The 27,178-nt window shown below is 35.4% G+C and overlaps 2 protein-coding genes across 3 annotated transcripts; one reads left to right on the top strand and one right to left on the bottom strand.

Moving 5' to 3' along the window:
• Positions 1-4,946: 4,946 nt before the first annotated feature.
• On the top strand, positions 4,947-23,698 carry LOC140151534 (uncharacterized). Of its 2 annotated transcripts, none has more exons than XM_072173909.1 (7): positions 4,947-5,091; positions 7,798-7,858; positions 9,897-10,051; positions 13,237-13,498; positions 14,178-14,509; positions 16,502-16,640; positions 23,126-23,698. In XM_072173909.1, the coding sequence occupies exons 1-7, from the start codon at positions 4,987-4,989 to the stop codon at positions 23,395-23,397; spliced, it is 1,326 nt and encodes a 441-aa protein (XP_072030010.1). In that variant the 5' UTR covers positions 4,947-4,986; the 3' UTR covers positions 23,398-23,698. The 2 variants fall into 2 exon arrangements, with proteins under 2 accessions (XP_072030010.1, XP_072030009.1); XM_072173908.1 differs by having other exon boundaries at positions 16,502-16,655.
• Positions 23,569-25,923, bottom strand: LOC140150429 (uncharacterized). The gene is made up of 2 exons (XM_072172440.1): positions 24,849-25,923; positions 23,569-23,576 (listed from the first exon to the last, which is right to left on the bottom strand). Exons 1-2 carry the CDS (start codon positions 25,921-25,923, stop codon positions 23,569-23,571), a joined length of 1,083 nt encoding a protein of 360 aa, XP_072028541.1.
• Between the last annotated feature and the right edge of the window lie 1,255 nt (positions 25,924-27,178).

Genomic DNA, 27,178 nt, shown 5'->3' with positions numbered 1-27,178 from the left:
CTTACAAACTTTTTAGATTTAGCACGATTGCATATGACGTGCTATTAGCGCTAATAGCGCTAATAGCACGCTTTCCCTAGACTTAGAATCTTTTTAGATTTAGCACAATTGCATATGACGTGCTATTAATTGCTATTAGCGCTATTAGCGCTAATAGCACGCTTTCCTAGACTTACAAACTTTTTAGATTTAGCACGATTGCATATGACGTGCTATTAGCGCTAATAGCGCTATTAGCGCTAATAGCACGCTTTCCCTAGACTTAGAATCTTTTTAGATTTAGCACAATTGCACATGACGTGCTATTATTTGCTATTAGCGCTAATAGTGCTATTAGCGCTAATAGCACGCTTTCCCTAGACTTAGAATCTTTTTAGATTTAGCACAATTGCATATGACGTGCTATTATTTGCTATTAGCGCTAATAGCGCTATTAGTGCTAATAGCACGCTTTCCCTAGACTTAGAATCTTTTTAGATTTAGCACAATTGCATATGACGTGCTATTATTTGCTATTAGCGCTAATAGCACGCTTTCCCTAGACTGAGAATCTTTTTTGATTTAGCACAATTGCATATGACGTGCTATTATTTGCTATTAGCGCTAATAGCACGCTTTCCCTAGACTTAGAATCTTTTTAGATTTAGCACAATTGCATAAGACGTGCTATTATTTGCTATTAGCGCTAATAGCACGCGGTCTCTAGACTTAGAATCTTTTTACATTTAGCTCAATTGCATATGACGTGCTATTAATTGCTATTAGCGCTAATAGCGCTATTAGCGCGCTAATACGCACGCTTTCCCTAGACTTAGAATCTTTTAGATTTAGCACAATTGCATATGACGTGCTATTATTTGCTATTAGCGCTAATAGCGCTATTAGCGCTAATAGCACGCTTTCCCTAGACTTAGAATCTTTTTAGATTTAGCACAATTGCATAAGACGTGCTATTATTTGCTATTAGCGCTAATAGCGCTAATAGCACGCTGTCTCTAGATTTAGAATCTTTTTACATTTATCACAATTGCATATGACGTGCTATTAATTGCTATTAGCGCTATTGACATATTTGCAAAATGAGGCACTAATAACTGCTAAAACGCTAAAAGTGGTTTGGTAATAGCAGTTTTAACGGATTTTTCATTAGCGTTGCTATTAGCGCTATAATGCATAGAGATAGCATACTAATTAAATGCTAATAGCATTGTTAGCATAATAGCGCTAATTCTGCTATAAGCCATCATCGCACCTTCCTCCTATGTCTCTATACTGTTTACTGGCGTGCATACCGTGCATTTTTCTATTTATGTCAAGTTTTGGAATCTAATTTGTGAAGAACAGGTCTGAATACCGTGGTTCTCTATTCAATAAGCCAATTATTATTGCATAAAACAAGTGGATTAGTTTTAAACACTTTTTATTCGTTTATAATGAATCTATAGTACAAAGGTGCACGTAAAATTACAACACCCCAATAGCTCAGTTAATAAGGAGACTGACAGTTAACGGAAGGGCGTGGGTTCAATTCCGGCATTTTTTTTCATTTTTCCAAATATAACGCTAACGGTCGACACAATCAGTTTAAAAAGAAATCAATGTAATTTTCTTTCTTTAAATTTTGTCGACTGTGGGAAGTTAATGAATCAAAATTCCAATTTTATTTTTACAACCCTAAATACATTGCCAACAAATATATTCGGAGTAAACCGATGAAATTATGTCTGTTTGATACGTTTCAGTTAAGTTTTCTATCACGCCGCCACGGACCATACGTACATTGAATAAGTTAATATACATTATAGATCGATTAAATGTTCAGAGAGTTCCTCGTGTTGCAGCGGTAGAGGCCGTGACTTGTGAACTAAAGGTTATAATGATAGCCATGAGTTCGAATCTTCTGTAGCGCTATCTTTTAATAATATTACTTTTCCTATCCTCTTCTGTACGATATGTTTAAAAGCTTTTTTACCTCAACTTTCTTTCTTTCTTTCTTTCTTTCTTTCTTTCCATCTTTCTTTCTTTCTTTCTTTCTTTCTGAGATTTAAAATAGCTCAATTGGTTGAGCGCGTACCAATTAAACGAAAAAGTTAACCGCACGGGTTCGAATACTACATGCTACCTTTTTTTATTTTGATCCCGATATTTAATTTTTCCTTAGTATTTACTTCTACAGAATAAATTTCAGATTTTTGTTGATCGAAATTATATTTTACAATGTGTTTGGTCAATGATGTCTTCTGCTATAAGTATGAAATACTAGGGCTTGGTGTGATAAGCCTTTTGATAAGTATGAAAACATGTTTAATATTCAGCTAGCTTAGTATGTATTATCAGCTGACTTCAGATATGCAAACTGTAATCTGAAGTCAGCTGATAATACATACTAAGCTAGCTGAATATTAAACATGTTTTTATACTTATCAAAAGGCTTATCACACCAAGCCTAGTATTTCATACTTATAGCAGAAGACATAAATGACCAAACACATTGTAAAATATTATTTCGATCAACAAAAATCTGAAATTTATTCTGTAGAAGTAAATACTAAGGAAAAATAAAATATCGTGATAAAAAAAAGGAGCATGTAGGATTCGAACTGGTGCGGTCAACTTTTCCCGTTAAATTGGTACGCGCTCTACCAATTGAGCTATTTAATGTTACTTGATTTGTTTGGGATAATTTAGACCATATCAATGTACGAGTTTTACGGTATGCAGACACAATAAAGATGTTAATACTCTGTCTCTATACTGTTTACTGGCGTGCATACCGTGCATTTTTCTATTTATGTCAAGTTTTGGAATCTAATTTGTGAAGAACAGGTCTGAATACCATGGTTCTCTATTCAATAAGCCAATTATTATTGCATAAAACAAGTGGATTAGTTTTAAACACTTTTTATTCGTTTATAATGAATCTATAGTACAAAGGTGCACGTAAAATTACAACACCCCAATAGCTCAGTTAATAAGGAGACTGACAGTTAACGGAAGGGCGTGGGTTCAATTCCCGGCATTTTTTTTTTTTTTTTTCCAAAGTATAACGCTAACGGTCGACACAATCAGTTTAAAAAGAAATCAATGTAATTTTCTTTCTTTAAATTTTGTCGACCGTGGGGAAGTTAATGAATCAAAATTCCAATTTTATTTTTACAACCCTAAATACATTGCCAGCAAATATATTCGGAGTAAACAGATGAAATTATGTCTGTTTGATACGTTTCAGTTAAGTTTTCTATCACGCCGCCACGGACCATACGTACATTGAATAAGTTAATATACATTATAAATCGATTAAATGTTCAGAGAGTTCCTCGTGTTGCAGCGGTAGAGGCCGTGACTTGTGAACTAAAGGTTATAATGATAGCCATGAGTTCGAATCTTCTGTAGCGCTATCTTTTAATAATATTACTTTTCCTATCCTCTTCTGTACGATATGCTTAAAAGCTTTTTTACCTCAACTTCTTTCTTTCTTTCTTTCTTTCTTTCTTTCTTTCTTTCTTTCTTTCTTTCTTTTCTTTCTTTCTTTCTTTCTTTCTTTCTTTCTGAGTTTTAAAATAGCTCAATTGGTAGAGCGCGTACCAATTAAACGGAAAAGTTAACCGCACGGGTTCGAATACTACATGCTACCTTTTTTTATTTTGATCCCGATATTTTATTTTTCCTTAGTATTTACTTCTACAGAATAAATTTCAGATTTTTGTTGATCGAAATAATATTTTACAATGTGTTTGGTCAATGATGTCTTCTGCTATAAGTATGAAATACTAGGGCTTGGTGTGATAAGCCTTTTGATAAGTATGAAAACATGTTTAATATTCAGCTAGCTTAGTATGTATTATCAGCTGACTTCAGATATGCAAACTGTAAATATAACAACATTTATTTTCATTTTAGACTTTTTATAGTCTATATTTTCTTCATTTCAGCTTAATTTAGCAGTTGTCATGGTTGTGTGCAAATTCCTATTACTATTAGATACGTTGTAATAAAACATGATTTTAAACATTTGTATATTACTTTTCTCTGAGGGCTTGCAGCAAAATTGATATTTTATTTTCCTTGGTATGGGTTTGTGGCTAGTAGTCAGGTAATGATGATGATAATGGTAGAAATTGTCTCTATGGAGCTCACACTTGGTGGGTGGGTGGACCTTGAACTAACAAACAAAAGTGTCCACAGTGACCTTTATGTCAGACCTACGGTTAAGAGGTCATAGGTCAAAAAAGATAAAAATTTCACATTGCTCATAAATGGAACTCAAACTTTGTGGGTGGGTGTAACTTTGGCCAGGGAAGCTCAGGTTTGCGTTTGTTAGGTCATTCATGGTCAAAGGTCAGGTCAAATTTCAAATTGAGGGCGAAAGTCAGGTCAAATTGCAAAAAGCTGCACTTGAGCTCAGCTGTGAGGAAAGTGATCCCAGCTAAATGACACACCCTTATTTTGAGATCTGCAAAAGCCAATAACCATGATAGCCGAAAACCGCGAAATACGGGTAACCGCCTAGTATTATATAAAAAGCACATATAAATATATAATTGTATGGGATAATTTTGAAAATTAATAATTGCGAAACGCCGGCTGTAGAGATCAGCAATAAATGTGTATTTCAGGAATTGCCGCGATTCCTGCAGTAGTTTTTATGAATAGAATACAATAGCGGATACAATAGCGAATTCAATAGAACTCTATAAATGTGGGTTTGGCTAAAAATTGTTAAAGCATTCATATATGGTATGGCACACTCATATTTAGCAATGGCAGTTTTCTACAATTATATGCGTGGGATAGATCATAGATGGAGATTGTAGTATCCAATCAAAAACATCGATTCTACCAATTTGTTGGCGTTAATAATCCGTATTTTATAATTAGTGATCGACACCGGGGATCGACAGGATAGTTTTTATATCGATGTAATTTTGGAAGAGAACAGACGTTGTTCAGTTTTTGGAACAAGTGTTGACTCAAGCATACGAAACAATGGGAGTACTGGTACATTTTGCTATTTGTGTGCTGTTTTGCTGTAGGCTTCTGGTTTCTGAGGCATCGGATCAGCTAGACGCCGAAAATGTTGAAGATTTAGTGGTAAGACATTATGTTTGTTCTCCATTGGGGATAATATAAAAGTTTGAATGCTTGATGTTTATTACTAAACAGTCTTTTAAACAATCTTTTACTCGGCCGAAAAATATTGTGTGCCTTATATTTTGTTACTCATAGAGACGTTTAGAGATTTTTAGTCAAACTGAAACATATTATTGGGCGTCATTTAAATTGGTTGTGGTTCCTTTCTTACACAGATGTGTCTCATTCTATATTTAAACGGGCAAAGGCAAATTGTGAACGTCAGAATCATTTTTTTCTTTTTCATAGACAGACGAACCGGTGTGTCGTGTAAATTTTCCTTTCTTACAAAGTTTTCTACTTTTGATAAACACAGAGTGAATGGTTTATCGCTAAACTGTGTGAAGACAATTATTTCACTAGTATGTTGTCTTTCGGCCAGGAAAAAATGTGTGCCTTATTATTGAATATTAGTTCCTTTTACTTTTATCGACACATCGAGATTCGCGAGTCGGAAATTTAAATAATGTTAAGGAATTGGATATTAACGTTTGCAACGTATTTTTTTGTGTGAGCTGAGAGTACACCAGACCTATAGAATTGCATTCTACGAGGAATGTCCTTCTGATATCAATGAATTTTGATTTTTTTTAATTCGCGATATAATTTTATGACAAATTATTAAAATTTTATATTTTTAAATTTTTGATATTTAACAATGCTCGAAGTAAACTTTTAAAATCTAATAATACAGGGTGTCCCAGAAAAATTTACCGGGCGAATGAATTTGAATGTAAGTCAAGAAATAGACATCAAAATCCTAAACTCCAAACATCAGCGTGTAGCCCATTTGATTCTTCATCTTATACGCCAATTTTACTGGAATCAGTTGACTGATTGCGGAGAAATGAGCGATTACATAACGCATACGTCAATTCAGTTGAATACCTGAGTGGAAGAAGGGCCCAACTCCATCAAAACTGTTTTTGAGATATTAAGAAAAAACTTAATATTTGGAAAAGTTTTATAGACAGAATGTTTTCATCTTCAGGGGACCTTTAATACATGAACATACAATATTACATACATTCGAAATTATATATGATGTTTCCATGGCAACGGTACAGGTCTTAATACGAGCTGGAGTTGGGCCCTTCTTCCACTAATATACTTGCAAGTGCCAGTTCCGTAAGCAGATGTGTTATAAATAGCTACAGAAATTAGGTAATTATCCATTAATTGCACAAGTAAAAGCATGTAATATGTTAACAAGAAAGTTTATTGTAGTGAAAAGCAGATTTCATGGATGAACAAAATTCCTCTTTAATCAAATATTTGTGGAAGAAGGGCCCAACTTTATGGAGTTGGGCCTTTCTTCCATGAAAACCATGATTAAGTTTACGTGGAAGACTATTTAGAGAGTGAATTTTGGCTCATCTTTCACACACAAGGAAGAACAGTCTGCTGGCAATAAAATGCTGGAGTTGGGCCCTTCCACTCAGGTATTCAATTCATTCCAAGTTTGAAAGAAAGATCATTCAACATAATGCGCAGTGGTTAGTGTCAATGTGCTTCATATTTTGTTCTGTGGAATCTTTTTTGTTCTTTTTAAACAACATATAATATTTAATTACGTTTTGTTCACCCTGCACGATATTGAAAATGAAAGCTTGTATGTAAGATGATGCTCGGTACTTGTAAATATCTTTTTTCGTTAAATGTTGATATATATATATGTTGTATAAAGAATAATTGCATAAAGAATTCCAGCTGGCTTAAAAATTTCTCACACACATTAATGTTTATAGAATATTTCCAAGATATTGTAATGCAAAGCTTAAATCTTTTAAAACTTCAGCATTGATTTTGCATCGTATCAAAAATCACACGTAAAGCTCTAAGTACTTAATCATTGTCATTCTTGGCTCAAATGTTATTTGAACAAGTTGAATAATATAACATGCTTGCACAACCTAAAGATCTAAAATTGGAAAGCATCCAATTGCAGAAATCAAAGTTTTCTCGGAAAAAAACTTTTATTTATCTTCAGTGAAAGCATGAATAACATAACACTGTCGGATTATAAAATAGATAATCTGGACTAAATTTAATGAGATACACAAACTTTAGACAGCGGTGAGAGTGCCTGTTGATCAAACTTGGAATGGACTGCATTGATGCGCGCATTATGTAATCGTTAATTTCTTCGCAACCAGTCAACCGAATCAAATAAAATTTTTGTATGTGATGCACAATAAAATAGGCTATGCAATACATTTTATATTTTTTGATTCTGATGTCTATTTCTTGACTTACGTTCAATTGTATTCACTCGGTATTTTTTTTCTGGACACCCTGTATGTTCTTAAAGTGTATGTAGTTGGGATGGAAAGCCGACGGTCAATTGAAAATTTTGACCTTTCATATTGAAGATATACATTATTTTCCCAAAAAGACCTATTTTTTGTGTTTTGGGTGAAAAATCCATTCGAGGATTGTTAAATATCGAAAATATAATTTTTTTATTATTTGCCATAAAATGTGTATTATATCGCGAATTTCAAAAAATCAAAATTATATCAGAAGGACATCCTTCGTATTCAAAATGCATTTTGATATGTCTGATGTGCTCTCATGTCCCACACAAATACTCTCCAAACGTTGGTATCAGAGCCCTTAAAGACATTATTCTAACATAAATTTTGCCCTGGTCTTCCTTTTCTTCAGAATGAGTCTTCGACGACGACTGCAGAATTGATAGATCTAATTTGCTCGTGTCGAGAACAAGGTTAGTATTTGCAATACAAAAACAAAATTTTGGCTTTTAACATGTGATTGCATTTTTATTTCCATATGTCTTGCACCAGAGGCCTACTAAAGTACTCACATAAAGAAAGTCCGCACTTATGTAACCCGTCCTACACCAAAACCTGATCTTGTTATGACAATTTGATTGATAGGGTCGTGTGCAGAATCTTGTTAGCTTCAATTTGCTACCAAACACTTTAAATTCACAGCGATTGATACCAGTATATGAATTTTGGTGCATTTATAAAAGTTGCAAATTAAAAACGGACCAGGCAGAACTGTAGAGGTGAATGTAGAGATGCAGAGCGCGACCGGCGCGATAATTGATATAGACGAATCCAACGAGCGAAGTCATGGTCAGGATTTGGTCGGCCATATTTGGTTCGCATGTGTCCCCGTCGCGGCTAATGGCAGCCATTGAGGAGTAGGAATGCGTGAAATTGGATTCGTCTATAGCTCGAAACAACCGCTAGGTCATGTCATGCCCTAGTATTCATCAGTGAAGCATTGTAATAAACTCATACCATTCTTTGTGTTTAGAGAGTCATAATGTGCTAGGTGAATCAAGTTTAAAAGACCGGTTTTGATCAACGATTAAAGGTGCAGAAAAATTAACTATTTTTAAAATATAACAATTGCAGTGAAGAGATACACAAATCAGGGGTAAGGCTACAATACAGGGAAAAAAAGATTGCCACACTTTGCCTGTCTTTTGGCATGTTTGGTATATCTCTGTCCCCGCTGAGACTTGGTACATAGGCTATGTGATATAAGTAAAATAGAAATATATTACGTTAATCATTTTGCTAATGTTAATATGCATAATTAATTAGTTTTCCGTGGGGCAATTTTGTGAAAAGTGAACTTTCTTCCCAAGAGTTGGACCTTTTTGATCAATAACAACGTATAGAACCAAATTGGCATTTTTGTAAATACATTTACCAATTTGGGGTATACACGTAATAGTTATTCCTCGAGTGGCCTTGAGGCCACAAGTGGAATAAGTTACCAGCCCAGAGTGATACATGGCAAAAAGGAGCACTCTACAAGGACAAAACTATGTTTACAAACATACTGAGGTCATGGTTATGTCCTAAAAGCAGACACTCACTATGCTCACATGGAACCCTTGTTGTGAGGTTACATAATGTTGTCTTTTGAACCCTTGAGGTTACTGGGAAATTTTAATTGGAAAAAAAAGACCACTCTCTGGGCACACCTGTTATGAGGATGGTACAAGTTGTCTCCCATGTCACATGTTATGTCTGGAGTAGGACCACTCTTTGGGTGGGTCTGTTTAGTTTTAAAGTTTATACTAGAGGGTGGGACAAGTGATCTCCCATGTGACTTGTTAATATGTCTGGAGCACACCGACATCGCCATGCAGAGATACTAAAATCAATACCCGGGATCGGTACACGTGAATGTCCTATGCACGAGTTTGATATGAGACGAAAATCTTTGGATACCGGGGTAGAAAATGATGAATATCTCCGTAAATGATTTCGTATAAAAAACCCAGATATGGTTCCTTGCACTTGAATATATATTTTGAACAGATATGATAGTCGTTAACTTGCGTCTTGAGTCAAAAACTGACAATAATTCTGATTTATATGTGCCGAATTATATAGCGCAGTGTATAGGCCAATCGTGAAGGTAGTCTAAAAGCATATGACCTATGGCGTACATGTACCATGCTCGACTCGGCGAGGTCAGTCACCGGCCTAATCGGGGCTATTGTCAGTAGCCTTAGTCAGATGTCCTTCGGCCCATTATGCGACTCAAAACTATTAAACAGGTCGATACAAAATGGCCATGCGTGACAGTGGATTAAACCTACCATGGCTATTTCTGCCATGAAGATATCGGGGCGATGACACTGTGTGGAGTGGAACATGGGAGTGGTACATGGGTTTTGACTCCATTCTAGAGAGTGGTACTAGGCAGTAAAACCACAGAGGTATGGTACAACAATTAGATCTTAATACTCTTTTTCTTTCATATTTTTCCAATAGTACCCAATGAAGATTATCCAAGAGATTGTTTTGATATCATTCAGACCGGTCAAACACAGAGTGGGATTTACACGATTTACCCTTCAGTCAATGCTAAGAACCGTAACCCTGTAGATGTCTGGTGTGATATGGAGACAGATGGCGGCGGTTGGACGGTAGGTGATGATTCAGCTGGTAGTCTATCATTTTGAACGATATCTTATTATAGTTAGAGATTCATTTGTCAATCAAAGTATCTTTTTATCAAATGATGTTATTTTCATTGATACTCTTCCAACGTTAACAGTTGATTATTTGATTGAATATGCCATTATAGAGATTGTTATTTCTCTATCTCCTCTAGGCTCAGTCCACCCTCTCCCCGATTTCTGTCCCTCCCCCTCTCTCTCTTTGTACGTTTTATAAATAGGGCACGCATTAGTGCAGTGCACTGGCGGCATACAATTCAGAAAATCAAATATTTTGTCAAAGTTAATCTCTTATACAGATATCAGTTTCACTCGTGCATTCAATAATTACATATTTGTAACATCAATGGACTTTGCCAAAGAAGATCGCCACAATGCACCATGCTTTTGCAATTAACCCTAAAATTGTTTCTTGTGAATGCAAGTTCCCATTGAACATGTACACGAAGGAGGCTTTACTGCCGGGTTTACTGCGGCAACTATCACTGGGGCTTTTAAGTTTCGGATGGTATTTATGGGTAACTGGGGGTCTCTTGTACTCATAACAAGTGTTCAAATTATTTATGACCTCGCGAAATTAAGACCAAATAGGGTTATGAAATTTGAAATGAAAAATGGGAACCGCGACCTTCAGCGCGTTAATTTCGAAAGGCTATTATAGCCTACTAAATTTATAACAAAAGGGTAGTACCTATAAATGCACAACTCCATTAGTGTGTAAAATTGGTTATATGCACATGAAAGAACATTGCAATCCTTTCCCGGTGCATGTGTGTATAAAAAGATTATGTCATGGTTTGGTCTGGCTGAAAAATAGCGCGTAATTTCACGTAAGTGGCATTTACAGCACAAGGTCTATTCGGGGATGCTGCGAAAATCTTCTGTGGGATTTTACGTTGATCCACATTATGGAATCAAGCAGTCAGATGGCGTAGAGTCATAGGGGCATGGACCCCCCCATCGATTGGAAAATTTAGAAAATCCCATATGAAAATTGGCAAAAACGGTTTGTGCCCCCTCATCAGACCAGGTGTCCCACAATTTTGGTCGCCCCCCCCAAACAACACCCCAACCCACCTCCATAGGAAGACTCACGCTAAGTCACTGGATGGAATCAAGTATGCTCATATTAAAGGAGTATTTCGTGATCCTAGCATCCTCTTTTTATGACATTTTTCAGTACATATCCACGAAAAAAGCATATTCCCAAAATTTCAGTTGATTCCGATATTGCGTTTGCGAGTTATGCATGATTATGTGTATTACACTGCTCCATAGACAATACGTTGTAATTTCGTTCTGGTGCACCAGAACGAAATTCAAATTTCACGATATCTTTGCAAAACGAATTAATCTGCAAGAAATATTTTGTACATAAACATTATGTAGCCAGAGGTTTCCAGTGATATAAAAATCTCAACTTTTTTTGAGAAAAGTGGGGGATGAGGCTGTGGATCACGAAATGCCCTTTAAGACAAAATAATCACAAAGACGGTAAGACCCCTTGTTTACCATACGTCATACCCCTCTGGAATAGTGCATAATTATGATGTGAAGAAGGGAAACAAATCTGTATAATAATACATTTAATTAATAGTCTGAGGCCTTACGTCATTTGGTGAGAGGTTCATGTTCATTTTGTTGTTTTATTTTGTATGACAGAACGTTTTGTAAAATAATTATCAAATGAACAGCTCATTTATAGAGTGTCTGTACATGAATGTACCTAATTCCAGTGTGTACATATCTTCAACTTTTAATATGTTATAGTTAGCAAAACAATGGCGCTGTGTGTTCTCTATAGTGACCGGTTGCCACCGTTCTTATAGCCCATTTGAATTTTTACTATTTTATTTGAGTAAGTTTTACATGTATTTCCCCATAAAAGTACTCCATAATTCAAATAAGGCAATATTAACGACATTTCTTGAAATAGTTTTAGATACACAATCAATCTGACATTTCCAAGTGAGACATTCGTCTATTAATACACCAAGGAATTTTGTTTGATGCACTCTTTCTAAAGTCGTATGATCTAATGTGATTTGCAGGTCTTGATTCATCGATGTCATTTTGGGTGTGCCAAGTATCATGTAATTTGTTTTGGTGGCATTAATTGACAATCTATTAGCTTTAAACCAATTGATTACTTCCTTTATTTATAGGTTAATGAACGCGTATTACTTATTGGGAGAGAAATTAGACAAAATAATGCACGCGTGCTGATGTTGATGCGTCTAATGCACGAGCCCCGAAGGGGGGAGTGCATTAGACGCATCAACATCAGCACAAGTGCATTATTTTGTCTAATTTCTCGAGCAATAAGTAATACAAGTTTATTAATCTATTTCATACACGAAAAGAAAAAACACGTGATTTTTACTTTTTTTATATAACAAATTATCACTAAAAAAACAGAACCAAATCTAAATGCATCAACCCGCCCGAAAGATGAATCAATCCTACGCGACGCGAACGCGCGCGAAACACTGCGCGTAGTACGCGGAGTGCACAATATACACAATCAATGCATGTTTCGTACTTTTCTAACAGCTTTTCTGATTGGCTGCTTTGATATAAGAGGGTATGAATTCTTTATTAACAAAGGTTTGTCTGGCGATTTTTGTTCTTTGCATCAATCTAAATATGGACCATTTTCTCTTCAATCAGAGAAATTTTGAAAATTAGATCAGTGTACAAAAGGTCGTTAACCTTTTGCATATTTCACACTCTAACTCAAAAACCAATCATCCTAGAGATATGCAACCATTTACTTTTTTGTTCCTTATGATTAGAGGAAGAATTTGAGGTATTGCACATTTTGATCTGACCCTTTTTATTTTTTCTTACAAACTAGGCCGACATCTTGGATTTGACCCCCTTAACTCAATCAGAAAAATTGGCACCATGATTCATTTGATTCATTGGTCCATGAAAATTGGATTTCAGTTCAAAAACCAAAATAGACATTCAAGTCCTACGGAAGGCGATTTTGCTACGTAAGGCCCTGGACTATAATAGATGGACCCGGGTCTGTAACACCAACAATTTTTATGATCAAACTCATCACTTATTTTGACCATATCTCAAAATCAATCCCAGCGCCAAGATTGTTCTTAATCAAATGAATCGCTATAATGGTCAACTTTCAGGTGTTCCAAAAGCGAGAGTTCGGAAGCGTTGAATTTAACCGAGGCTGGGAGGAGTACAAGAGTGGATTTGGTTACGTCGGTAGTGACTTCTGGTTAGGAAACGAACATATATTTACTATAACAAACCAAAAGAAATATGAGATGCGCATTGATATCCAGGAAGTGGATGGTACCAAACACTTTATTACACATGAGCTATTTCGTTTGGGAGACGAGACAAATGCTTATAGATTATTTGTTGTATCTTCTTTGAACAATCCCGGTAAGTATGCGTAAGACTGGTTCCTATCAGAAGGGAAAAAATAGAAAGCTTTCTCACAATATAGCCATATTAAAGAAACCAGATAAGATAAGAATAGTAATCTTCTCTGAAGAAACTTAATATCTCAGGCCTAAATTGTTACTGGATTATGTGAATATTATGAGCTTTCTAATAGGGGATGAGGTTATCAACCTACCCACCCTGGAAAAATCTGGGGGGGAAGAGAGAAAGGAAAGGGGAAAGAAAAAAAAAGAAGGGAAAAGAAGGGAAAAGAAAGGAAAGAAGGAAAAAGAAAGAAGGGGAAATGAAAAAACAAAAGGGAAGCCTAAGAGGGATGGGGGAAGGAATAAGGAAAGGGGAATGAAAGAGGGAAGAAACAACAACTTGCATGTTTATTGTGGGGAAGCAATTCATGCACAGGGGGAAGGAGTGTAAGAAAGGGGAAGAAATTGATTAATATGAAGAAGGACAGGGAATTTAAGGAAGTGATTTGAGGGGAAGTAATTTAAGTGAGATTCCATAACTTACCTTAGGGACTATCCTTCAATGTCATTGACCATCTTATCCGCTAAATTCTCGGAAAATACGAACGAGATGTTAACTTCTAAATAATGTTATCGGCACTGATGTAATGAAGGACAAACTTAAACCATCAAATAAAGTTGGTATATTATTACAGGAAACTGTGAAGGTGTTTTGCAATTAGGGATGGAAAACGGACGAATAACAGACAGTCAGATATCAGCATCAAGCGAACATAATGCATTTCATGGGGCGATAAACGCTCGTCTGAATCTCCCTGCTGGAGGTGGCAGAACTGGTGCATGGTCGGCCGGAGCCAACAACGCAGATCAGTGGATCCATGTTGACTTGCATGCCTCCAGACTAGTTGCTGGAGTAATATTGCAAGGTAGAGCCGAGCTTAGTCAGTGGGTGACAAAATACAAGGTCCAGTACGCTGAAGGTGATGCCCCATTACAGTATGTAATAGATGCCAATGGAAATGAGTTGGTAAGTTTAATAGTCTATTTATATGTGTAGCAATATTCGTTTTAGTCTTATTAAAGGCCCATTCAGTGATTTGCTCATCCGGACGATCATAAAAATCATCAAAATTCAGATTTTGGTACCTTTGTCATACTTGTCCCAACATAGCCTGCTACTGGTTCAGCCGAAAGTCATGTATTTAAAACAAAAGAAGGCATTTTACACGAATCTGTAATTTATATCCTGACAGCATACAATTAGCTACATGTATTTGAATGGGGGGCCACTGCTATTTTCTTTGTTTTTTGCCAAATTTTTCATTTGAATGACTTATCCTTCACTTTTAAGCAATTTTTTTTTTTACACTTTCGCTGGGATCACTGAAGGGGACTTCAATTCTTCGCTCTGAAGATGACACTCGCTAGAGTCGGCTCATCCATCCCATAATGGCTTCTCTATACATCTCTCTCAGTGAACGGCTCCAAACAGTGTGTCACAGGTGTCTCCAAAACAATTATAGCTCCTTAAGTATTTCGTCGTAAATGGTCGGAATCTAAATAAAATATATCATGAAAATGTTGGAAACTGTGCCTTTATTAAATGAAAATTCATTTTAAAAAGGAATGGGGCGCCCAATGGGAGCTTTGATGTGATGTTTGGATAAAATTGTCTGCTTATAAAACAATTGTGACATTAGCATAGTAATCAAAGAAAGATTAGGAAAGGTAAAGCATAATTATATACTGCGCCAAAAAGTATCCTTACACTGAACAATATTGGGGGTAAATTTGTTGTTTTTAATAGATGCCCTATCTAACCCAGCACATTATAACACCACATTGAATCCAATGTGACCTCAAGAAGTAAAGTTACAAGCAATTGAATAGATGGTCCAGTTTTAAAAGTGACAAACTGGCCCATACAAGGCGCAAAAAAGATTCCAACAAGCGCAACAAAGAGATAACACCGTTTCTTCAATATGATCTATGCTTCAATGAAGCTTTGTTTAAAGCCGTTTTTATTTCAGTTTTTACTTCAGTTCTTTTGTTTCATTTTTCTTTTGTTTTAAATTAAAGGCACGCATAAATTAGCCATTCGCCACTCTGAAACCAGATGTATAGTCCGTAGAGTTTTGAATAGGCCAGTTTGTCACTTTTAAAACTGGACCTTCGTCTAAAGTCATAATGTGCCGGATTAGATAGTGCATCTATTAAACAAATAAATTTACCCAAATATGGTTTAGTTTTAAAATTGGGATTTTTCTTTCAAGTGTAAGGATACTTTTTTTGGCGCAGTATATATTGCAGTGGGAGATGTGTTTATAAACAGCAAAATTAGCAAAATGTACTGTATTCCCGTTCGTGCATGTCCCATCATCACTTTGGATATAATAATTGTCTATTGTCTTCCATGGCTACTTATAATTTGAACGTATCACTTGAAACCTGAACCATGTAATTATGATCGTAGCTAGTGGGGACACGAGTCAGTAGTAATAAATAGTATTTTACTACAATTGAAAAGGTACAAAATGGAATATACCCCTTCAATGCTTAAATGCATAAAAAAAACTCTGCTTGTGTTCAGCTTTAAAGCACTAGTACTTACAAACAATTTTTTAAATGAGTATGTTTTCATGTTGAAAGAAGACGGCATGATATTCAAAAAATGCATGGAGCACGTGTCGCAACTTTGGGAGTAATGAATAAACACGTCATTATAGTTTTGATACATGTTATGATAACAATCTTACAGGTGCAAGTGATCAGCATGATGTGGTTCAATGCAGAGGTACCGCGTGAACGTATCAGTGCAGCGCGGTATATTCAAAAATTGTTTTGACCTATTGCTATGGTAGTTAATCCGATTATTACGTAACTTCGCCAGCGTATAGTACTGAGGCATATACGTAACTGGAAACTTACACTTGTCTGGGTAAAAATTCACAGGTAAAATCACTGACTAACTTCAAAATAATATTAATATTAATATAATTGTTTTACGTTTGACCTGTAGGTATTTGATGGGAACACCGATCGAAGTACTCCAATTACCAGCATGTTTCCTTCCCCAGTTGAGGCTAAATCTGTACGGATACAACCCACTGCTTGGTATGGCCACATAAGCATGCGTTTTGAGCTCCTTGGATGTGAAGGTATACAGGTTGCAGGTATATTGTTTGTTTGTGTAAATTTGTTTGTTTGTGTAAATTTATTTTATTTATCTTACTAGTTAGCTTAAATTACTTTCAAATGCTGAATGCACACATCTGTATTATTTGTTCCAAATATATTAATGAAATTGATAACAACTATAATTACTGCATTGTATGTCATGGTTATGCTCACAATGATTGCATCCTTGTAAACAGGAATGAAATATCTTCAAATCTTTGGAGTTGTTCTGAATGTACCACAAGAATAGTTAATTTTCCTTTTAATCATTATAGTGATGATGATGATTTCACTGATGCTATTGAAGGATCAGATGCAGACTTTCATGTTAATGCTGATAATATTCATTGTTATGATCACTTGTGTTTTAATCCTCTAAGAGATGATGATGATCTCAATTCAAATGATAGCGAGCAAAACACAAACTGTAACAGCACTTATTTCACCTATGATAGCTTTAACAGTTATGTTAACAACTCGAGCTCAATCAGTGAAGGTACATCTGGTCTTTCAATTTTCCATCTTAATATAGACAGTATGAACAAGCATTTTGATGAACTGAAGTTATTGTTGCAATCCATCAACCAACAGTTCTCGATCATTGCCGTCACCGAAACTTACTTTAAATGTACACCACCTGATTATTTTCAGCTACCAGGTTACCAATTTGTGTATAAAAACAGAGTAGATAGACCGAAAGGTGGTGTTGGCATTTTTGTTCACAATGACATAAATTTCAAAATTAGATCTGACTTAACTGAAATAACATCTCAAACATTTGAATCAGTGTTTGTCGAAATTGAAAGAGAAAATTGCAAGAATATTATTGTAGGAGCTATCTACAGACCTCCGGGAAATGATAACCCTATTGCCCATTTCAACTCTGAGTTTGATTATACTTTGAATAAGATTTCGAATGAGAATAAAATCAGCTACTTACTCGGTGATTATAACATAGACCTGCTGAAGGAAGAGATTCATAGACCTATAGGCGATTTTCTGAACATGCTTTATTCTTATACATTTCATCCAATAATTAATAAGCCAACCAGAATCACCAAAACTTCTGCTACTATTATTGACAACATAATTACGAATAACAACACTCAGTATCATTCTGGTATATTTGTAGCAGATATCAGTGATCATCTTCCAATCTTTGCCAGGACTAATATTGATTTAAATAGTACAAAAAATAATCTTTGCAAAGAAAATAAAAGTAACTATAAAAGGCAATTTACAGATGATAACATAAACTTACTAAACAACAGACTTTCTTCAGTCAACTGGGATGAATTCTTAAATTCTCAATCACCAAATGATGCTAACGCAATGTATAACAAATTCATGGATAAATTTAGTGTTTTATATGATGAGTGTATTCCCCCCAAGAAATTAAAAAATAGGAGGAACAATGAGCCGATTTCGCCATGGATAACTAAAGGTATTCTGAATTCAATTAATCATAAAAATAAATTATACAAATCGTTTCTGAAACACCGAACGGCCGATAAACAAGATCGATATAAACTTTATAGAAACAAATTAAATTCAGTGCTAAGGAAAGCTAAGAAAAATAATTTCACTCATAAATTAGAAAGTTACAAGCATGATATGAGAAATACTTGGAAAACTTTAAAAAATATCTTGAATAAGAATACAGTTTTAAAACAGTCTAATAAATTTCGGGACAAAAATAAAGTTTACACTAATTCAAAGGATATTGCTAATGGTTTTAACGAGTTCTTTGTAAACATTGGTCCAAATCTAGGTCAATCAATTGACAATATTCCTGGCATTGACTACTCACATTATCTTTCAAAGAGTAAGATTGCGAACAACAACAGCGTCCTATTTACACCCATCACTGAACATGAAATTCTCAAAATAATCAATAAACTTGATTCAAATAAAAGTCCAGGGCAGGATGGTCTCGGTTCATTCATCATCAAAAGGTAGCTCCTGGAATAGTGCATCCACTTGTAACCATTTTCAATGTATCCATTTCCACTGGCAGAGTACCAGACAGTCTTAAAATAGCAAAGGTCATTCCCCTGTATAAGAAGGATGAATGTGATTTGTTTTCAAACTATCGTCCTGTTTCTGTTTTACCCATTCTATCAAAGATTCTTGAACGCCTTGTATTCAACAGATCTGTATCATACTTAGATACACATAGCATTTTGTATAAGCGCCAATATGGTTTTAGAAAGAACCACAGTACATATATGGCAGTGATAGATTTGGTGAATAAAATTACGGACGCAGTAAATGAAAACAAATTTACTGCTGGTGTCTTCCTGGATTTATCGAAAGCGTTCGATACAATTGATCACTCAATACTTCTTAGTAAACTATACCATTATGGCTTTAGAGGTGTATGTTATGACTGGTTCAAAGACTATCTGTGTAACAGAAAACAGTTTGTAACTTACAATGGTGTTTCATCAGAGAGCAAAAATATCACTTGTGGCGTGCCTCAGGGGTCAATATTGGGGCAACTGCTCTTTATTCTGTATGTTAATGATATCCATCTCGTTACAAATTCTCTCGATGTTATATCCTTTGCAGATGATACTAACTTGTTTTTCTCACACAGCCAACTTGAGGAGGTAGAAACAGTAATGAATAAAGAGCTTACTCATATAGACAGATGGTTTAAAGTAAACAAACTATCAGTAAACGCCAAAAAAACCAACTACATGTTACTTGGCAGTGGTAAAAATACATGCTCTGACTATACTCTACATCTTTGTCTAGACTCAAATGAAAATGAAGTCACTCCTCTTGAAAGAGTCACCAGCACAAAATTTCTAGGCCTTCAAATTGATCAAAATCTTACTTGGAAGGAGCATATTGTAAATGTCATTAAAACATGTTCTCGAAATGTCGGCGTTATTAACAGAGTCAAACATTTTCTACCCAGTGAAGCTTTATATACATTATATTGTTCGTTAGTCTTGCCGTACATGAATTATAGTATTTTAGCATGGGGATGTGCCTGCTCTTCATATATTCATAATCTGTTTAAAATTCAAAAAAGAGCATTGCGTATTATTAGTAACAGTAATTACAGATCTAGAACTAATCCTCTGTTACTTAAATATAATACTTTAAGCATCAAAGATATGTACGCTCTAGAGCTTGGGACATTCATGTATAAACATACAAATTGCTTATTACCAAATGTTTTTGACGACCTTTTTATTAAGCACTCTGAAATTCACGCTATAAACACTAGATATAGAAACAATCTCATCTTACCTCGAGTCAAGAAAGTGTTTTGTGAGAAATCTATTAAATATGCAGGTATAAAGCTTTGGAATGCTATTGATATTGATATCAAGTGCTCTTCATCAGTGAAGCAATTCCGGAAAAAGTATAAACAACATCTTATGCAAAGCTATTCTTAATTGTATACAGTCTTTCAATCATGTGTACCAATATTTTGTTCATTAATTTCATTAGTTTACTTTCAATAATTAGTTTTTGATATGTGCATTTTGTTTTTCTTTGTTTTTCCTTAAATGTTAACATAGGATATGTCATTGGTGGACATGACAGCTGGTTGGTTGGACTCGGCATTTTTTGTTGTCTACCAACCTGCTGCCATGTCAAATAAATGCCATATACCTGTATCAAGGGGTTACAGAGCGACAGGCCTTTGGGCCTCAACTGTAATTCCTTCACTCATTGTTGTGTCATGCATTTTCATAGTTTATTATATATGTATTATTCCTGATATCTTTATAATGTATTATTCTTATGTATTATTCTTGTATCATGTAATGAGTGAAAAGATAATAATAAATCTATCTATCTAAATCTATCTATATATCTATATCTATCTATCTATCTATCTATCATGGTATAGGTCGGGCATAATAATGGGAATTAAATTGGGAATTGTTTGTTCATTGAGGTATAATAATCAATATAATATATCCAGGGTAGATCTCAAAAATATATATTAATCCAACATGGCGGTCAATCAAATTCGCAAAAGTAAGCTTAAAAATTAATTCATAATTATGAGCAGGGGGTTCAAACGGTGTGCCAAAATTTGATTGACCCCCCTTCTCGGTCTGCCAGAAATTGCTTGCCACCCTATATCGGCCAAAAAGATTTGTTCATAGATATTAAATATCCATGTTTCATGTGTCATGCACATCAAATACAGTATGAAGTTTCTATTCTACTCTATTTTTTGGCAAAAAATGACAAAAATCCTTAAATACCATACCCGTTGCTATAGCAACGGAATAGAAGCAGCGGTTACAAATTTGCCAACATGGCAGAAAAGATTCCCCAGACTTTTTTGAACATTTTGATATATGATTTGTTCATTTGAAACATTAAGGCGTGGTTACCCAGCAAACACAAAAACGTTTTAAATAAGTTATATTTTGGCTTTTGGTTTAGGTAAAAATGTTTTAATAACATTAAAATGTCGGGTTATATAAAGGTCATGATAACGTTTTAAAATGTTTCGTATGAAAACACACTGCAACAATATTTTTAAATGTTTTCATAAAATGTTATTGTAAACTATTTTTGCTAACATTTTTGCCAAATATTGTGTCAATACTTAAATAACATTAGGTTAAAATATTTGAACCCAGCAAACACAGAAATGTTTTAAAAACGTTTTAAATAAGTTATATTTTGGCTTTTGGTTTTGGTAAAAATGTTTTAATAACATTAAAATGTCGGGTTATATAAAGGTCATGATAACGTTTTAAACGTTTTGTATGAAAACACACTACAACAATATTTTTAAATGTTTTCATAAAATGTTATTGTAAACTATTTTTGCTAACATTTTGCCAAATATTGTGTCAATACTTAAATAACATTATGTTAAAATATTTGAACCCAGCAAACACAGAAATGTTTTAAAAACGTTTTAAATAAGTTATATTTTGGCTTTTGGTTTAGGTAAAATGTTTTAATAACATTAAAATGTCGGGTTATATAAAGGTCATGATAACGTTTTAAAACGTTTTGTATGAAAACACACTACAACAATATTTTTAAATGTTTTCATAAAATGTTATTGTAAACTATTTTTGCAAACATTTTTGCCAAATATTGTGTCAATACTTAAATAACATTAGGTTAAAATATTTGAACCCAGCAAACACAGAAATGTTCTTAAAATGTTTTTTTTCAAAACCTTTTAATAACATTTAAATGTTGGGTTATATAAAGGTCATGGAAACGTTTTAAAACGTTATTGAAAAATTTTGGGTGAACATTTTTCGAAAAATATTTTTTCAACCCCAAAATAACATTCTGTTTAGAATGTTTTGTATCAGGTTTTCAAGAATGTTTTTGGAATGTTATTAAAACGTTTTTATACCCTTTATATAACCCGACATTTAAACGTTTTATGTCCTGTAAAAATCAGCGAAGTCCATTGTACACTTGCGTTTATAAATATCCTTGCGAGTAAAATCCTCACGTGTTGCTTTCTCCAAACACTTATCTCCTTGCGCTGCTTTCTCCAAACGCTTATCCCCTTGCGATGCTTTCTCCAAGAATGGTGCTTCTTTCACCAATCACTCTTTCTCCAGGAAACAAGCTTCTTTCGACACTGCTCCACTGTATTTGACAGATGTGTTGGTTTATATTAAACCAGACTCCAGCAATTCGACAGAAGAACTTTAATCCTTTCACGAGATGAGCATTTTCGTGTACTCATAAATCTCCTTCGTTGCTGTATTAAAGATAGCACATTATTGGCTATGTAAACTGGTTAAAATGTGCTTCTTTTTGAAGCAGGAAGACCAACACATACATGTAGAGTTTACAATCTCTCCTGTCAGTATCCAGATGATAATAATTGTAAACATTTTTTCATAAAGTCCGTTTCAATCCGCAGTAGACCCTATGTCTTACTTTGGTCCATTTTCGTAGCTTTGAAATAACCATACTTCCAGCTTATCGGTGAAAACATCCATCCATCTTCATCGCTCAGAGGCTGTTTTAATTAGCACTGTAGGAAACTCATGATCTCCATGGCCACACTCAGTAATTCTCCTTGAGTATCGTGATTTTAACTGGTTAACATTGCTCTCTTACATTCACTCACATTAAAATCACATCGATACAGGTTTGCCTAGAATAATTACAAGCATGTTTTATAGGAAACCATCTGGGATTTCCCAAATGTTTCATTAATATACATTAACCTTTCACATTACATCACTTCCTGTGGGTTTTCCAATGATGTCATTTCACTTACAATCTCAGGAGATTTTCCCCTTGACATAAATAGTCTTCATAAATGATGTTGTCGTTTCTATCATAGGGGTTTTCCAGAAAGTCATAATAAACAAACTATTGCATGATTATAAAGGTAACTTCCCCTATATCATGACAGGATTATACAGGATACGTCACAATGATCAATGTGCAGCTCTAGGTCGGTGTTATAAATTGATAATATTTTTATATTTTACAGGGGACGCTTGGGCTTTGGCGGCTAATCACAACTTCCAGGCATTTTCTACTCAAGACATGGATAACGATGCTGATAACGAATCCAACTGCGCCTTAAAAATCGGGCCATGGTGGTATGGCGCCTGTGATAACTCCGGGATCAATGGGCAGTATCTCCTGGACGCGCGGTCTGACAACGGCGGAATTCTCTGGAACAATTTCCAAGGGGTTTCGCATTACCTTCAGAGCACGGAAATGAAGATACGTCCGGTCATGTCGGTTGTAAACGGGTAAATCGACTCGTTAAGTATTTGGAGGTATCGGAGCATTCGTTCAAAAACCATCAACTGATTCACAGAATTCGGCTCTTTGTATAGTAGATAAATGGGGTATAATGGGAATAAACCAAGTCTGAGATTTACAATTTGTAGCTCGTAGAAGAAAAATCGGGACACTTAAATCAACCTAATGTACTCGGATATAAACCAAGAAAATAAAATCTATTATTTAACAAGCTTTCCACATTTTGGGTATAGTGGTATACTCGCAAACGGAAAAACGGAGATGTGTCACAAATTAGTAAATGTAACTTGGTATTTACCAGTAGACTTCGGTTGTATATATAAATGCGCATATATAAATGCGCACGTGACCAGATGGCCAGCGCCATATTTGCATTACATCACTGTCAATCACTGAAATGGCGATCATTGAAGGAGTGGCTACAGTTGTGACCTTGTTTCGTGGCTAGCACTGACAAGGAACATTGGCTGGAGGTTCGATGCTATAAATTTGCAAGGATAAATCATGGATATCAAAGGATCATGATTATTGCACAGCACCCCCAATGTACAAACATAACTAATGTTTATTTATTTATTTTTATTTATTTATTTATTTATTTATTTATTTATTTATTTATTTATTTATTTATTCATTCGACGTAAAACGAAAACCCTGTTCTATTTTAAACAAATTTGGAAACAAATTTTTCCTGTACAAATGAATGCCGACCACAAATTTCGGAAATTTCAGGACAATTTTGTTTTTGTATTTTCTCAAATTGAAATTTATTTACAGATTTTTGTGATTTTTTGGGTTATTTAAATTTTTTTTTAATTACCAACCGACCGACCGACCCTACTTGAAAGGTCCGTTCGCCCGTAGAACAGGGTTTCTCTCTTTCTCGCCTTACTTATAATTTTATAAATATTATTTGTCCCTCCCCTTCCCCCAAAACCACCCTCCCCCCTTTTACACTCATAAATTAATTGTCTTTCCCTTTCCGTGTAAAGTAAAACTTTATAAGCCGGTTGAATCAAACTGAACAAAATTGACGTATACAATTACAATATAATACCATGACAATAATGTGTATGACGGATCTAACTTACTAGCTGAATAAACCTCAAAGCATGGATCACATACGTGATTGTACGTCAAATTGTCATATATGACGTATGAGCGTGATGTATAGTATACGAGTCTTCCTCAACATCTTCCAGCCGGGATGATTAGATCATGTACAGTCATCTACGTGTTTATACTCTAAATTGTACGTCAGAGGTTGACAAATGGTGTACAGATTACCGATTTAGCATGGGGGACACAAAAAGGTGCTTAAAAACACATTTTGAATTTGATATTTGAAGGTTTCTTTGTACAAATCCAAATATTTGGGTTGATGTTACGTACCTCAATGACAGTTTCGTGCTACGACTTAGCACTTTCTCAAATTGACTGACCAATTCCTGCACATCGTCGGCTGCTACCGGATGGAGCTGGCGTAGATGGCGCTGTTAGGACTTGGTCGTAAATATGCGGCAGAAAGTAGTTTCCCTCGTCTCTGTTGAGTGTCTTGGCCCCCCTCTTTCTAATCCAGATGGCTTCTTTTATGTGTCTCCTCTTCCTGTTCTGTTCTCTGTCTTTGATTTGGGACTCCTCCCAACCGATTACATGGTTATGATCGGCCACGTGATCTGTGATAGCAGATTTATTCTCCTCCCCCGTAACGGAGGCCTGTCTTTGCGCTCTGGTATAAGCTTTCTTGGAAGCTTTGTCGGCTTCTGTTTTGTGTTCTTTGAGCCGTGTACCAAAGAGTCTCGATGTTTCTCCAATATATGATTTATCACAGTTAAGGCAGCGAATTTCGTAAACACAGTCAGATGTTTGCTTCACATCCCGCTTGTCCTTAGGATGGACCAGTATATTACGAAGAGTCTGGTGTGGCTTAAACGCGGTGTTGATGCCGTGTTTTTTAAAGACTCGCCTCACCCGTTGTGAGAGACCTTCTTTGTACGGAAGGACTACCATTCCCCTGGATTTAGTCTCTGATTGTTCTTTGCGTTGCGATTTGCTTTTGCTTTCAGTTTGTTTAAATGCCCATTCAGGGTAGCCACATAGTTTTAGGGCCTCTTTGATTTTGATTTCTTCCTGAATTTTGTCTTCATCTTCTGTGATAACTTTATCTTTGCGGTCCATTAATGTTCTTATGACACTGAGCTTGTGCTGCAATGGGTGATGGGAGTTAAAATGTAAATACTGATCAGTATGGGTCTTTTTGCGATATACCAAAAGCTTGATCGAACCATCTTGCTTTTTGACGATAAGAGTGTCGAGGAACGGAATTTGATGGTTATCCTCCGTTTCAAATGTGAATTTGATATTGTCCGTCTTATCAATTTGATTGATATGCGTGGTTAGTTGTTCTGCTGTATCTTTTTTCACAATCTCGAGCACATCGTCCACATATCTCTTCCATAAACGTGGCTTGATATCTAAAGGGGCTGATGCTATTGCTTCTTGTTCCAGCCATTCCATATAAAGGTTGGCTACGATGGGACTGACGGGGAACCCATCGCAGTACCGAATTTTTGTTGATAGATTTGACCGCGGAATGAAAAATAGGTGGTAGTAAGGGCAAATTCTAATTTACGACCAAGTCCTAACAGCGCCATCTACGCCAGCTCCATCCGGTAGCAGCCGACGATGTGCAGGAATTGGTCAGTCAATTTGAGAAAGTGCTAAGTCGTAGCACGAAACTGTCATTGAGGTACGTAACATCAACCCAAATATTTGGATTTGTACAAAGAAACCTTCAAATATCTACTTTACCAACAATCCTGATGAACTTATTTGCGGACATTTTGAATTTGTTTTTGTCCATTTGCGAGCGAATGAGTAAGTTAGAGTTGAGGAGAGGAGGTCGGGCGGGGACATCTAGCCTATTTATTAGTTTGAGAGGGTCATTATGCCGAAAAGGGCTAAAGTTATAGTTTCCTCAATTTACGTTATAATTAGAGTTAAAATTAGGGTCGGAGTTATGTTCATTGGCCTCACTAGGGGGGGGATACTTATCTTGACTCCCAAATAAATAAATCCATGACCCCTTCCTTCCGAAGAAAATGACAGCCCCCTAAGTTCCCTACGTGCAAACATTATCAAATAACATCATCGGCAGCTACCCAGTTCTGACCTTAATGCCAGTAAGAATCACATTTCGTCATCAATATGGCCAATTGCCACGCCCATTTAGCACGGAAATAACGAAATATAACTTTTTAAATCAGCTATATCTAGCTTTTCCGTCATAATTTTTTTTTCCGTAATGGAAAATCCAAATAAAGAGTTTATGTTTCGGGTCAAATTATTTTGCCCTTTGCAATCAATGCCACTATTTTGCAAAGCCAATTTTCCTTGTAACCTGTCATTTTCGCCTATACTTTTGCGTGTGGAATTTGTGCACATCCGGGTACCTTACATCGTTGAACACGGTATGGCGACTTGTAGATTTATATATGCGCATTTATATATATACCCGAAGTCCACTGTTTACTATAACCTTGTTAACAAGAGCTCTCAGTATAAATATATATATAATCACGTCCGTTCCGTAAGTGGTTGATTGGAGGAAAGAAGGTCATTCGAACACCTTCTCTAGTTTACACAAAGCATAATATTTCCTACCACATGTTGGCCAAACTCTAAACAAGAACACACGAATGCTATACTTCTGAATCACGTTTAAGAAGAAAGTGCATGTGAAAGTTTAAATATTGGTGTTGGGATCTATTCG

This window comes from Amphiura filiformis, chromosome 4, assembly GCF_039555335.1.
Source record: "Amphiura filiformis chromosome 4, Afil_fr2py, whole genome shotgun sequence".
Lineage (NCBI taxonomy): Eukaryota > Metazoa > Echinodermata > Ophiuroidea > Amphilepidida > Amphiuridae > Amphiura > Amphiura filiformis.
The sequence above is the reverse complement of the archived record's forward strand: the minus strand, read 5'-3'. Positions and strand labels throughout refer to the sequence as shown.

Coding starts and splice junctions, on each gene's coding strand:
- LOC140151534 (XM_072173908.1), top strand. CDS start 4,987: ATGGGAGTACTGGTACATTTTGCTATTTGTGTGCTGTTTTGCTGTAGG. Junction 7,859..9,896: donor TTGCTCGTGTCGAGAACAAG/GTTAGTATTTGC, acceptor TTTTTCCAATAG/TACCCAATGAAGATTATCCA. Junction 14,510..16,501: donor ATGCCAATGGAAATGAGTTG/GTAAGTTTAATA, acceptor TTTGACCTGTAG/GTATTTGATGGGAACACCGA.
- LOC140150429 (XM_072172440.1), bottom strand. CDS start 25,923: ATGGAATGGCTGGAACAAGAAGCAATAGCATCAGCCCCTTTAGATATC.